The 15,362-nt window shown below is 42.6% G+C and overlaps 1 protein-coding gene across 3 annotated transcripts in view; it reads right to left on the reverse strand.

Annotated features, from left to right (window-relative positions):
• RGR (retinal G protein coupled receptor) overlaps nt 1-15,362 on the reverse strand; it is a 34,104-nt gene that overhangs the window by 14,493 nt on the left and 4,249 nt on the right. The window contains exons 1-7 of one of the 3 annotated variants that reach the window (XM_087702195.1): nt 14,912-15,068; nt 14,369-14,525; nt 12,278-12,399; nt 10,028-10,181; nt 8,551-8,668; nt 7,486-7,599; nt 6,525-6,875 (exon numbers count right to left, since the gene is read on the reverse strand). In XM_087702195.1, coding sequence (XP_087558321.1) covers nt 6,732-6,875; nt 7,486-7,599; nt 8,551-8,668; nt 10,028-10,181; nt 12,278-12,399; nt 14,369-14,525; nt 14,912-14,990 — 888 coding nt within the window. In that variant the 5' untranslated portion in view covers nt 14,991-15,068 and the 3' untranslated portion in view covers nt 6,525-6,731. Of the gene's footprint in view, nt 1-6,524; nt 6,876-7,485; nt 7,600-8,550; nt 8,669-10,027; nt 10,182-12,277; nt 12,400-14,368; nt 14,526-14,911; nt 15,069-15,362 lie in introns of those variants that run through there. The other 2 variants (XM_087702194.1, XM_087702196.1) reach the window with 2 other exon arrangements.

Below are 15,362 nucleotides of genomic sequence, written 5' to 3' on the forward strand. Positions count from 1 at the left end.
ACTATGGAGAAGATAATTAACAGTTTTGTTATAAAAGATAAATAACTCTATATAGAATAAAATATAAAGATGTAATACTATTGGATCATTTCAGGATGAGGTAAATACCATAATATAAATTTATCCTAAATTTAGAATATTTTATAGAAAAAGGATGTAATAATAGCTATAGTCAAATGAATGTTTAATAACCATAACAATTGTATACATATATATTAGAATGATGATATGAGTCTTTATGTAAATTGCAAGTGAAGACTATTGTGAGAAAGCACAAACGTTTTGTAACCAATTGACACACTAAGTAATTGGAGAAGGATTTTTATTTTGTGAGGGTTTATGTCTGTTTTATGTTTGTCTACAAATAAAAACTTTTTTATTAAAAAAAGAAATGTTTCAGATTATGTAGAATGAAAAATAAGATCCACCCTCCCTCTTTCTTTCTCTAGGAGCCAAGGTGGTGCAGTGGTTAAATGCAGCACTGCAGGCTGACTGCTAGATCAGCAGTTCAGCGGTTCAAATCTCACCGGCTCAGGGTTGACTCAGCCTTCCATCCTTCCGAGGTGGGTAAAATGAGGACCCGGATTGTTGTTGGGGGCAATATGCTGACTCTGTAAACCGCTTAGAGAGGTCTGAAAGGCCTAGGAAGCGGTATATAAGTCTACTGTTATTATTATTATTGTACAATTGTATCACAGCGGCCAGTTGTTTCGCTGGATTTGGCATTGGTTACTAGTCGGGCCCCACCCAGGGGCCTAGGACGTCGTAACGTATTTTCTTAATATGCGTGCAGATCCAAGCAGTGCGGCTTTTTGCATTTGACTGATAGTGATTTTGTCAATTTTTAACTGTTTTAAATGTAATTCCAGTGCTTTTGGAATAGCACCCAGTGTGCCAATTACCACTGGAATTACCACTGCTGGTTTGTGCCATAGTTGTTGAATTTCGATTTTTAAGTCCTGGTATCTTGCGATTTTTTCATGTTGCTTCTCGGCGACCCTGCTATCACCTGGTATTGCAATGTCTATGATTGTGACCTTATTTTTCTCAACCAGTGTGATGTCTGGTGTATTATGCGCCAGTATTTTGTCGGTTTGTATACGGAAATCCCACAAGATCTTGACCATCTGATTTTCTGTGACTTTTTCAGGCTGATGTTCCCACCAGTTTGTTGCTGTTTTAATATTATAATTTTTGCACAAATTCCAATGGATCATTTGTGCTACTGAATTGTGCCGCAATTTATAATCAGTCTGCGCGATTTTTTTACAGCAGCTGAGTATGTGATCAACAGTTTCGTCAGCTTCTTTGCAAAGTCTGCATTTGGCATCATCAGAGGATTTTTCGATTTTGGCCTTAATGGCATTTGTGCGGAGAGCTTGTTCTTGCGCAGCCAGGATTAGTGACTCTGTTTCTTTCTTTAATGTACCTGTTGTTAACCATAACCAAGTTTGTTCACTGTCCACTTTATCTTTTATTTTTTCCAGAAATTGACCATGCAGTGCTTTGTTCTGCCAACTCTCCATTCTTGATTTTATCACATCTTTTCTGTATTCTTGTTTTGTCTGTTGGGCCTTCAGTAGATTTTTGTTCTTTACTTCGATTAATAGATGTTCTTGACTTTCTTTTAAATAATCAGCCAGTGCATGATTTTCTTCTTCAACTGTTTGCTTCACTTGTAATAATCCTCTGCCACCTGATTTTCGGGGCAGGTACAGTCTATCAGTATCACCACGTGGATGTAAACTGTAGTGCATTGTCATTAGTTTCCTGGTTTTTCGGTCCAAAAGGTCCAAATCAGCTTGTGTCCAGTTAACTATGCCAGCTGTGTATCTTATAACTGGTATTGCCCAGGTATTTATGGCTTTGATTGTATTTCCACCATTCAATTTAGATTTCAAAATTTTCCTAACTCTGTTGGTGTACTCTCGTCTGACAATAGTTTTTACTTCTCCATGCTTGATGTTATCCAACTGCAGAATGCCTAAGTATTTGTAGGCTTCATTTTCTTTGCATTTAATTAGTTGGCCATTGGGCATTTCAACTCCCTCAGATGCAGTGATTTTGCCCCTTTTTATGGATACAGTGGCGCATTTTTCCATGCCAAACTGCATTGAAATATCGGTGCTGAATACTCGGACTGTATTTGTCAATGATTGGATTTCTATTTCTGACTTTCCATAGAGTTTCAAATCATCCATATATAGTAAATGCGAAATTTTTTCAGCTTTTTTGGCTGTTTGGTAGCCTAATTTCATTTTTTTTAAGATTACTGATAGTGGGATCATTGCGATGATGAAGAGAAGAGGTGAAAGTGAATCACCCTGGAAAATTCCTCGCTTGATATTAACCATTCCGTAGCTCTCATTCCCTACTGCCAACTCAGTTCTCCATTGTTTCATTGCCTTTTCAGTAAAGGATGTAATATTTTTGCTAATGCCAGTTGTTTCTAAGCATTTTATGATCCAACTATGTGGCAGTGAGTCAAATGCCTTTTTGTAATCAATCCAGACCATATTCAAGTTCGTTTTTCTGTTCTTACAATTTTCTAATATCATTTTATCAATTAGAAGCTGATCTTTTGTGCCCCTGCTCCTTCTTTTGTTGCCTTTTTGCTCTACTGGCAAGATGTTGTTTGTTTCCAAATAATCCATCATGTTATCTGCAATAATGCCTGTGAGTAATTTGAAGGTTGTTGGCAAGCATGTTATTGGTCTATAGTTTTCAGGTGTTGTTCCTTTAGTTGGATCTTTCTGAATCAAGTATGTTTTTCCAGTTGTCAACCATTCATCAATTTGGCCCTTTTGTAAAATTTCATTCAGTTGCCTGGCCAATATTGCATGTAAACATTATTATTATTATTATTATTATTATTATTATTATTATTATTATTATTATTATTCTCTCTCTCCCTTTTTCTCTCTTCTTCCTCTCCCCTCCTCTTCCTCTCAGTCTCCCTTTTCCCCCTTTCCCCTTGGTATGGCCTGAATGTGTCACTCCACAATTAAAAAAAAACACCCAGTTATGTTCTGCCAATGGAATGCACATGTTTTGGGCAACAAACCTATTTGGTCCTAGTAGATGCCATTCTTATGGCTTCCTTCTCTGTGTGAAGTTCCCAAGAGATGACCTAATTAATTTATGAGCCTTGAAACAAAGTTGAAACAAAAACCATTCATTTATTAGGATCAACATCTTGGCTTGATCTCCTGTGGAGCCTAAACTGGCTTTCGCTTAATTGCGTTTGAACTTTACCCCCCTATCTCCTCCCCTCTGTCATGCATCATACATTAAATTCATGAACTAGGTTGTAGAAACATGAGATCCAACTCTGGCTGAAGGTATGCATGGAATCCTCCCTCAAATGCCAACCGGATAATTGTCATGACAACGCTTTACAAGTTGACACTCTGGGGGCTTCCAGATGTTTGGCTTCATGTCTAAGCGCAGAAGGAATACCTAGCCTGCAATTGTGTATATTGTGTGCAGGATCAGCTTTGAAGGATTATTGAGGTCAGTTATTGAGTCTGCAGTTCAGTTCTCTCCCCTGGCCCTGACTCAAAATGTATAATGAAGCTTAAATTAGCTACCTGATTCATCACTTCCTATTGCATGTATGAATAAAAATGCTCAGAATAGGAAAAACAGAGGCCTCAAATACCCTCACCCGAAAGGTTAAGGATGGAAAGAAATTTATCTGCTTTGTAGTAGCTGAGACTTTGAGCCTGAAACGGCTGCTCAAACATCAGCTGAGAGCTGTAAGAGGATTAAATGAGCCAGAATGGATGCAGGAAACAAGAGACCAGATCATCCCTTAAGAGGCGGCCCTCTCAGAGCCCTCCCCATGGCCAAAGGAAAGAGGAGCTGGCTGTGGGGCTTCCAGTCCTTTTCTCAACAGCTTAAAACAGAGGGAGAAACTGCTTATGTTTCCTTTCCTTTCCTTCTGCATATTTATATATTTATATAACTGAAACAAGGGCATCGGAGCATTAAACACTCAGCATCAACCAGTCCCTCCGACCTTGAATCAGAACAGATCTGGAAGGGACCGCGGAGATCTTCCAGTCCAGCCCTCTGCTCAAGCAGGAGACCCGGTAGCCGTGATGGCGAACCTATGGCATGCGTGCTACGGGTGTCACGCGGAGCCATTTCTGAGGGCACGCAAGGCTTTGCCCTGTCAGCTCGTGCTGGTTTTCAGCAGTTTTTTTTTACTCCCCGGAGGATTCCCTGAAGCCTCCAAAGGCTAAAAACAGCCCAACACAAAACGGAAATGAGGAAGAGAGCTGCCTGCATGGGGAAAGACAAGCGGGGAAAGACAAGCGGCATGGAAAGAAGGGGCTTCTTTCCCTCTTGCTGGCGGCTCTGTTTCCCCGCTTCCCCGGCCTATTAAAGAGGATCTAGCCTGGTCCCTCCAATCCAAAGGGAAATGAGGAAGGGGGAAAGATAGCGGCAAGGAAAGAAGAAAAGGGGCTTCTTTCCCTCAAGGTGGCTGCTCTGTTGCCCTTTCTCCACTTCAGTGCCATGGCATGGAGCCTGTCCCACCCACCATCGCCCAGGTCCTCGCTTCTCCCAAGCATTTCTTTGCCTACCGGATTTCCCCTCTGTCGCATTTTCCCATCGTGTTTCTTGCCGTTTTGGGCAGGGAAACAAAGTTTGTGGGACTTAAAAAAACAAACCTTCAATCAATCAATTCCAACTTCGCGAGATCCCCCGCACCCCAAAGTTGTAATTGATTGATTGAAGTTTTTTTTTTTACTCCCACAAACTTTGTTTCCCTGCACACGATGGCAAGAAACGCAATGGAGCTGGAAATCCGGTAGGCAAAGAAATGCTTGGGAGAAGCGAGGACCTGGGCGATGGTGGGTGGGGCAAGCTCCATGGCGTGGCGCTGAAGTGGAGAAAGGGCAACAGAGCAGCTACCTTGAGGGGGGGAAGCCCCTTTTCTTCTTTCCTTGCCGCTTTCTTTCCCCCGTGCAGGCAGCTCCCTTCCGCATTTCCCTTTGGATCGCAGCGACCAGGCAAGATCCTCTTTAATAGGCCGGGGGAAGGGGGGGGAAACAGAGCCGCCAGCAAGAGGGAAAGAAGCCCCTTCTTTCCTTGCCACTTGTCTTTCCCCTCTTGTCTTTCCCCTGTGCCAGCAGCTCCCTTCATCGTTTGTCTATTGATTGTAGTGCCCAGGATCCTCTTTGATAGGTTGGGGTGGGGGGATTTAGCAACCAGACTCACAACGTAAAAAGGGCCCAATCCTTACACAGGATAATGATAAGGGAAGGTTTTTTTGATGCAGGAGCAAACTTGAGCATCCCTCCCTCACCCCGGTCTCTGTCCATTTGTGGCAGAGCAACCTCTCCCCTCACTGGGTGTTAGCCAAGGGGAAGCAGCCAGAGCAGGGAGTGGTGGGGAAGCCTTGCGCAAAAATGTGCGGCCCACGGAGGTGAGGAGGGACATTAAGTTATGTGTGTGATAGCGTGCACGTGCGTGCTTTTGGGACCCGAGGCGAAAAAGGTTCACCATCACTGCCCTATAGCATTTCAGGCACGTGGCTGTCCAACATATTCTTAAAAGCCTCCAGTGATGGAGCACCCACAACCTCTGAAGGCAACTTCTGTTCCGCTGGTTAATGGTTCTCCCTGTTAGGAAGTTTCTCCTTAATTCCAGGTTGCTTCTCTCCTTGATTAGTTTCCATCCGTTGCTTCTTGTCCTGCCCTCAGGTGCTTTGGAGACTAGGTTGACGCCCTCCTCTTTGAACACTACTATCATGTCATCCCTAACCCTTCTTTTCACTAGACTAGACATAATTCATTGTATTGTTTAGCTTCTGACCCCTTGTTGCTCTTCTCTGCACTCTTTCCAGAGTCACAACATCGTCATATGGTAATGACCAGTTGCCTGGGTTTTGCAGGCAGGCATCCTTTGGGTAGAAATGGCAAAGGCAGGCCGAGCACATGCCTTAGCCCCTCTGACTTTAATCTCCAAATAACCTAGAAAAAGCACCCGGGGGGGGGGAATCCAGCTTGCTCTGCTGCCCCCCTTCCTGCCTTCCAGTAATTCCCCCCCCCCCCCCGTGTTCCTGAAGGGAGGGTTGTCCTCTGTGGACAGGAGGCAGCCTCTGGCCGCTCATTCTCAGCAACAGATGGAGGGAACGGGAGCTGCGGAGGTTGGAGACACACAGGACAAACATCTGCACAAGCAACTCTTTTAATAATGTAGCAGACAACGGGGGGAGGGGACGTTGGTGGCATGGATCCTATTTTGGTGTCCGCTTACAGCTACACAACAGTACACTTAGAGACCGTTCAAAGTTCCAACGGCACTAAAAAGTGATTTATGACCATTTGTCACACTTATGACCATTGCACAGGGTCACATTAATCCCCCTTTGGGACCTTCTGACAAGCAAAGTCAATGGGAAAGCCAGATTCGCTTAATGACGGTGCTGCTAATTTAACAACTGCAGTGATTCACTTGACAGCTGTGGTAAGAAAGGTTGTAAATTGGGGCAGGATTCACTTAACAAAGGTCCAATTTAGCAGCAGATATTATGGTCTAAATTGTGGTCATATGTGGAAGACATATGGGGTGTAAATGAAGGATCAGGGGACACATTGCGTAGCAAGAAACCCAGGAGGGAGCAGGAGCCAATTCTGTCTCTCCTTAGGAAATGTATACATTCCCCTCTCTTCATCGTCACATGGGATCTTTTTTAAGGTTGGGCCTGTCTAGAACGTGAATTAATTAATTTTGTCATCAATTTTGGGTTTCTCAATTTTTTCTCCTGTTAGAAACTGCCACAATCCTCCTCGGTAATTCTCATTCCCCAAGGCGTAAATGAAGGCATTCATGGTCGGTGAAGTTTTGGCAGCAAGAGCAGGAATCTGTGAAAAAGCCACATCATCATCATCATCATCATCATCATCATCATCGTCATCGTCACCGTCACCGTCACCGTCATCACCATCCTCATTTCATATTAAAACTGCAGATCTGGTAGACCTCCTTCCCCTCCCCCTTTGACTTCTAACCTTCCTTTTCTTCAGAAAAAGACATTTCCAAGGTGGGTTGAAGGGTTCACATAGATTCATATAGATTAACAGAGTTGGAAGCTTGTAGGTCATCTAGTCCAGCCCCCCACCCAAGCAGGAGTCCCTCCACCATCCCTGACAAATGGCAGTCCAATCTCCCCTTGAAAGCCTTCAGTGACTAAGCTCCCACAACTTCTGAAGACAACTTCCATTCCATGGGTTGGTTGTTCTCCCTGTCAGGGTTGCTATAAAGTGATGGAGAAGCAGGGAATGATAGAAATAAAAAGAATGCCTGGGACAGCCTGGGCAATCTCAGACCAAACATGGGAAGCACAAACCACATCAACAAAGTAGTCAAAGAAGGCAACTGTAAAAGGGCAACATTTTAGAGGGAGCAGAAGTTTGTTTTTCCTCTTCAGGAGAAATTTCAGTGCGGTAGGATCTCATATCATTTCTTACTTACCATTAAGATTTTGGGGGAGACGAGTGCCACATTTTCAACTGCAGCATAGATACTTAAAAGTGAGTATGGACCCCAACAAAAGACCAAAGATTTCACTGGCAAACTAGTATTAAACTGGGAAAAGAAGAACAAAAGTTAGAGCAATCTATGAACTGTCTATTAAAGTCAGATATTTAAAATAAAGCAAATTGGGGTTCTGGATGGATTGTCACTCCAAATGTTTCTGGTTGCCCTTCCAGTTCTGAAAAGTTAAGAAAAATCCTAATTCTTCATTATGGGTGCCATTTTTTGAAATTTTTTATATGAGCCCTTTGGGCTCCTTGGAGCTTTTCCCCTGGAGAAAGTCAGTAATATGTGTATGGTGAGGGGCATTGCAGGGGGTGGGCTGTATCTGACTTCCCACCTTAGGGATTGGTAGACTGAAGTTCTCCAGACTTTCAGACTGACTTATGGCTTCCTCTACCTCTGGGTCCACAAATGGTTCATAATGTAAGTCACTTTTGTGCTCATTTCAGCACTGCTGAGTAGCAGGCCCTCAATAGCGCCTAAAGTTAATTTAACATAAATGCTCATTTAAAGTTCAGTGTCCGGTTCAATGGTCTGCCAGCTTAATTTCTCTTAGAATGTTGGGATCCTACAGGATAGCCCAAAGGTGACTTTTCCAAAAGACACTGGATTTTCTTGGTTCCCCCCCCCCCTTGAAAATGTTTTGCTTTTCATTCAAGGAGCTTCAGTTCTCTGGATGAGAAGCAAAATGTTTTCAAGGGAACACCCCCCCCCCGAAAGTCCAGTTGTCTTTTGGAAAAGTGCCTTTGGCACAACCATGCCCTGGATGATTGAGAATCTCCATAGGCATCCTATAGAATAGGACCAGCTACCTACACCTGACGCTTCTCAATATGGATGAAACGGTTGCATCCCATCTCCTGAAGCTCGGTGTAACTGAAAACACCACACCGTACAGGATAGACATTGTATCAATGCTATGAAAATCAGAAAACTCAAGTCAAACAAGATCTAGCTTTGCTTTACTGGAAACCCTTCTGTGTCGTGATGTTTTCTTACCTTCAGCTGTCCTGTTTTCCTGAATTTGTTATCAATGGATTGATAGGCCATTAATATGATGAAAAGTGGGATCACAAAATTGAACAGCACCAGAGGAATAAGAAACGTGATGTAGTTTCTGGGGGGGTGAAAAACAATGAAGGGCAAATGATTCTTTGGAATGAATCCTGATGTAGTCAACAATCAGAACATCTCCGGAAAACAGAATAAAAAGAAAGAATAAAACCTCTACCTGAGGCCAAGGGCTGAAAGCTGCATCAAAGGACTTGGTACAAAACTTCCTTGTATGGTGCCAAACCCTGATTGATGATGATCTGATTCAGTGGTTCTCGACCTGTGGTCTGTGATTGATGAGGAGGGGTGTGTGGTACGATGTCGTCACAGGCTTGGAGAAATGTTATGATTTAAATCTTAAGTCTTGGGAGTCCATGGCCACAAAAGGTATTTAAATGCGGGTCCATGGTGAAAAAAAGGTTTAGAACCACTGATCATGGTGTTTGCCTTTTATGTGCAGGAAAAGCTCCCTGAACTATTGAATTCTTATCAAACTGATGCTTAGTCCTACAAGTTAGGCTACCCAGATTGCTTACCATGTTGGTATCAGATCCCTAGCTGGGGAAGGTGGGGGGAAGGCAAGCTGTTCCACTGACTGTTCTCACTGCCAGAAAATTTCTCCTTATTTCTAGGTTGGATCTCTCCTTGATTAGTTTCCATCCATTCCTTCTTGTCCTGCCTTCTGATGCTTTGAAAAATAGGTCGACCTCTTCCTCTTCTTTGTGGCAGCCCCTTGAATACTGGGAGACTGCTATCATGTCCTTCTTTTCATTAAACTAGACACACCCAATTCCTGCAACCGTTCTTCATATGTTTTAGCCTCCAGTCCCCTAATCATCTTTGTTGCTCTTCTCTGCACTCTTTCTAGAGTCTCCACATCTTTTTTACATCATGGTGACCAAAACTGAATGCAGAATTCCAAAGGCCTTATAAAGTGATGTTCAGATGATCTTGATTCTATCCCTCTATTAATGCAGTCTAACTGCATTGGCCTTTTTGGCAGCGGCAGCTGATGGCTGGCCCCTATTCAAGAGATCATCTACTAAGACCCCAACATTTCTATTGCAGTTACTGCTGTGAGTGGTAAAGTGAAAGAATGGAAACTCAGTTGGAGCAGCATCAGTTAGAAAACAGTCCTCCAGTGACTGTTTTGCCCTAACAAAAAGTTAGGTGTCCCAAAGACTGCTCATGGCAGGTGATGTGAGGACATAAAGAATCTATAGGAATGGAAAGTACTCCATGGAAGGGATAGGAGCTATTAACCCTGCATTGCCACCACCATTAAAGCACACCATCCAATTATCCTTGTCATGCAAAGAAACTTTTTATCAAAAAAAGAGCAGAATGAGCCTAAGAACTTGTTTTTCATCTTAGCTGGTTTAACCTTCCTTCCCAAAGAGACCTGGACCTCAGAAACCCTTACCTGTCTCCTTTGGTATAGTCCAAAGTGCAACAGGTCCTCAGAGGCTCATAATCATATGCCCCCCATCCCAAAAGGGGCATTGCGGACCAAAAGCCAGCGAAACACCAAGCAAACAGCCCCATGGAGAACACCGAATTCCACTGTAATTTTTGCCCTGCAAGAGAAAAATAGAAGCTCACCAATTTGTAGTGGGATTACAATGTAGCAAGGAAGGGCAATCTCTTCAGATTTCCCTCCAGGGTGGACACTCTGTTTTGGGAAGAGGCTCTGGGGAGGAAGCTACTGAAACATTAAGGTGGAATTTCTCTGTGTGTGGAAAGGCTCTTTTTTTGCAGAGCTGCAAACTGGGAGAGAAGAACCTCATGTTCTTTTCTGGGCCTCTGTATAATAATAATAATAATAATAATAATAATAATAATAATAATAATAATAATAATGATGATGATGATGATGATGATGATGATGATGATGATGATGATGATGAAGAAGAAGAAGAAGAAGAAGAAGAAGAAGAAGAAGAAGAAGAAGAAGAAGAAGAAGAAGAAGAAGAAGAAGAAAAAAATGAAGCCTACAAATACTTAGGCATTCTGCAGTTGGATAACATCAAGCAAGAAGTAAAAGCTATTGTCAGGCGAGAGTACACCAACAGAGTTAGGAAAATTTTGAAATCTAAATTGAATGGTGGAAATACAATCAAGGGCATAAATACCTGGACAATACCAGTTATAAGATACACAGCTGGTATAGTTAACTGGACACAAGCTGATTTGGACCTTTTGGACCGAAAAACCAGGAAACTAATGACAATGCACTACAGTTTACATCCACGTGGTGATACTGATAGACTCTACCTGCCCCGAAAATCAGGTGGCAGAGGATTATTACAAGTGAAGCAAACAGTTGAAGAAGAAAAACATGCACTGGCTGATTATTTAAAAGAAAGTCAAGAACATCTATTAATTGAAGTAAAGAACAAAAAACTACTGAAGGCCCAACAGACGAAACAAGAATACAGAAAAGATGCGATAAAATCAAGAATGGAGAGTTGGCAGAACAAAGCACTGCGTGGCCAATTTCTGGAAAAAATAAAAGATAAAGTGGACAGTGAACAAACTTGGTTATGGTTAACAACAGGTACATTAAAGAAAGAAACAGAGTCACTAATCCTGGCTGCGCAAGAACAAGCTATCTGCACAAATGCCATTAAGGCCAAAATCGAAAACTCCTCTGATGATGCCAAATGCAGACTTTGCAAAGAAGCTGATGAAACTGTTGATCACATACTCAGCTGCTGTAAAAAAATCGCGCAGACTGATTATAAATTGCGGCACAATTCAGTAGCACAAATGATCCATTGGAATTTGTGCAAAAATTATAATATTAAAACAGCAACAAACTGGTGGGAACATCAGCCTGAAAAAGTCACAGAAAATCAGATGGTCAAGATCTTGTGGGATTTTCGCATACAAACAGATAAAATACTGGCGCATAATACACCAGACATCACACTGGTTGAGAAAAATAAGGTCACAATCATAGACATCGCAATACCAGGTGATAGCAGGGTAGCTGAGAAGGAACATGAAAAAATCGCAAGATACCAGGACTTAAAAATCGAAATTCAACGACTATGGCACAAACCAGCAGTGGTAATTCCAGTGGTAATTGGCACACTGGGTGCTATTCCAAAAGCACTGAAATTACATTTAAAACAGTTAAAAATTGACAAAATCAACATCGGTCAAATGCAAAAAGCCGCACTGCTTGGATCTGCACACATATTACAAAAATATGTTACGACGTCCTAGGCCCCTGGGTGGGGCCCGACTAATGCCAAATCCGGCGAAACAACTGGCCACTGTGATACAATTGTATAATGATGGCTGCAACCTGAAGGGCAATACAAAGCAATGATACAGTAAATAATTTTGATTTCTACATGCTAAAGCACTGTTCCTCAGCCATGGCAACTTTAAGATGTGTGGACTTCAACCCCCAGAATTCCCTAGCCAGCAGAGTTCTGAGAGAATTCCACATATCTTAAAGGGGCCAAGGTTTGGAAATACATTCCTAAAGTTTCTTTTCAATATTGCCTCGTTAAAGTCTGAGAAGTCTTATTTTTAAAACTGTTTGGTCATCCTTCTAGATCATTTAATACACAGGTGCCTTTTGGCTACAATTCTCATTTTCTGCTATCCCTAAATTATGCAACTAATAGAATAAAAAACAACAACCAGCCAGAGGACTTACTGGAGCAATATTGATGATATCGGTCCCACGCAATTGCAGCTGCACAATTAATGCTTGTTAGGGCTGTTAAAAATCCTTGAAAGCCATGAATTTGGCAGCCGTCAGAGCCGTAGGGCCAATATCTGAAAGGGAAGCAATGACACACGGGGGGAAAACATGTCAGAGGAGGACCTGAGCATTTTTTCCCTTAAATGTTAGCAAAAAGGATACTCCAAAGATTCTTTCTGGCCATATCGGATGATTTCCAGATGATAGCATCCAAAATTCACAGCTTGCACTACTAAAGGGAGTCATGAATTATACAAGACAATGTGAAAATGTGTCATGTTTCCTCTGGTTTTGAGAGTGAGGAGGTATGTTCTAAACATGACCAAGAAACAAAGTCAAAGCTGCTTTGTTGGAAGGTTCCCAGATGGGTTCCACCACAAAACCGCGGAGTACAAAATCGCGCTCGATGAAAGCGCGCATTTGACGTCATCACAGCGCAACGAAAACATCGCGCTGTGATCGAAAAATGTAAAAATAAAGCGAAAACCTTACCATAACCCCCCCAAACCTAACCCTAAACCTAACCCTAAACCTAACCCTTAACCTAACCCTAAATCTAACCCTAAACCTAACCGTTAACGTAACGCTAAACCTAACGCTAACCCTTAACCTAACGCTAAACCTAACGCTAACGCTCTAACCCTAACCCTAACCCTTAACCTAACCCTAACCCTAACCCTAAACCTAACCCTTACCTTTATGTGAATCGGCTTGCTTTAATTTTTATTTAAATTTTTTATTTTTTTCATCGCGCTGTGATGACGTCACATGTGCTCTTTCGTCGATCGCGATTTTGTCCTCCGCGGTTTTGACGGGTCACGCCCAGATGCCACCTGAGACATTTAAAACCGCCTCACAAGAAAGGCTCCTGAATTCTCTGGGCTACCTCCAGCTTCTCCTTTGCAAATGCCTCTTCCTGGCGGTTTTGTTTGCTTTCCTTGAGCCACTTTTGAATGTCTGAATGTGCTATTGAAGGAGATCAATCAGAATAGAGCTGGAAAGGATCTTGGAGGTCTCCCAGTCCAACCCCCTGCTCAAGCAGGAGACCCTACGCCATTTCACACAAGTGGCTGTCCAACCTCTTCTTAAAAACCTCCAGTGATGGAGACCCACAATTTCTGAAGGCAAGCTGTTCCACTGGTTAATTGTCCTCACTGTTAGGAAGTTTCTCCTTAATTCCAGATTGCTTCTCTCCTTGGTTAGTTTCCATCCGTTGCTTCTTGTCCTGCCTTCTGGTGCTTTGGAGAATAGGTGGACCCCCCCTTTATGGCAGCCCCTCAAATACTGGAATATTGCTATCATGTCTCACATAGTCCTTCCTTTCTCTGGACTGGCTATATCCAGTTTCTGCAACTGTTCTTCATATGTTTTAATCTCCAGGCCTTTAACCATCTTAGTCGCTCTTCTTTGCACTTTTCCCAAAGTCTCAATATCTTTCTTGTAATGGGGTGACCAAAATGGGATGCAGTATTGCAGGTATGGTCTTCCTAAGGTTTTATAAAGAGGTTTTATAAAGGTTCATGTGATTTTGGTGTTGGGTAGAACATGACTCTCTTGAGGCATTCTCCATTTCTGTCAATATGCCTGCATCTATTTTTTCTTCTCAGTTCAACATTTTTTGCCTTCTTTTGGTATAATTTGGATTTCCACTTCACCATTATAAGATTTCCGGGTGGTCTCCCATGCACTAACCGGTTCTGACCTGCTTAGCCTTTTTAAGACCAACCAAGCCCATTTCTCCTGGTCGATTCTGCCTGGCAATATAATTGCTATATAGAATAGCATGGTCTCCCTCTCTCCCTCCCTTCTTCCCCAGAGAGGAGCGATGTATCTTCAAATTAGAATGGCCAAAGATTTACATTTGCATGAAAAGTGCCCCCAATGAGAAGTTAGGGACTGACAATGATTTTCTGCTTCTCTGAGTGAGCATTAATGTGTGGAGGCAGGCTATGCTCAGAGGGCACGCGGCTCTCTGCAGTTTTTTCAGTGCTATTTTTAAGCAGAAGGACAAAATAGCCATCTCTCCAAATAAGTGAAGCCTACCTTAAGAAGCTGGAGAAGGCAGCGATGAAAGCGTTGATGCAAATGCCACAATCAGACAAGGCCAGGTTGAGTATCAGAAAGTTGCCAGGGGTTTGAATCTCTTTGATCTTCCAGAAAGCAATGATGGTCAGCACATTCAGAGAGAATCCAAACAAAGCTAAAATATATAAATATATATATATATAAAAGAATCATTTTATTGTGATTTGTAATTTTTGTCTCGGACTCTGACAGCGGGTTGATCAGCACAAACCCAAACAAAGATATAAAATGCTGCAGCTTTGTTTATTCAGAAAAGTAACTTGTATAGCTTATATAGACTAAATATGCAAGGCAGTATGGAAAATATACATTTTCTGTCAATGAACAAGTTCCCCCCACGAATAAATAATCTAGGCTGCATTGCTTAGATGAAGTTCTTATAAATTCTGTGAAATCCAACTGTCAGGCTCCTAAAACTTTTTTTTTGTTGCTTAGCAATGTAATTTCAGGAAGAAGACCTGGATTCAGCTGGGTCCGTGTTACATAACCACCCCACCTTACCTTCCGTCAGCATCATGGTGCCAAAACTCATCATTTCGAACTCAGTAAATCCTTCTGGAAGAGAATCAGGTGCCGACATCTTTGGAGCTAAACTAACCTAGACTGTACCTTGTCTGTTGCTGTTCTCTCTCTCATTCTCTCTCTCCCTCCCTCTCTCTCTCTCTCCCTCTCCCCCCGCCTTCCATCTGCCCCCTCTTCTCCCTCCTCCCCCGCCTCCTTCTGCCTTTCTGCTCATCAAAACCCCAAGCCGGTTGCCTTCTGGAAGTGTTTGGCCATTGCTAAATTTAGCTCTTTTGAAAAGAAGCAACAGCAACTCTCTGCCTTCCCTTTTCCCGTGTCTCTCGTTCAGGAAAGATGGAATGTCAGAGAGAGAGAAACAGCCACGGAGTCCCTGCTCTGGAACTGGCTGGGTGGTGGCTGTCAGTTGAGTTATGCAATCCCTTCATTTCAG

Source organism: Thamnophis sirtalis, unplaced genomic scaffold (genome assembly GCF_051295495.1).
Source record: "Thamnophis sirtalis isolate CommonGarterSnake01/CBP01778 unplaced genomic scaffold, rThaSir2_p1.2 scaffold_15, whole genome shotgun sequence".
NCBI lineage: Eukaryota > Metazoa > Chordata > Lepidosauria > Squamata > Natricidae > Thamnophis > Thamnophis sirtalis.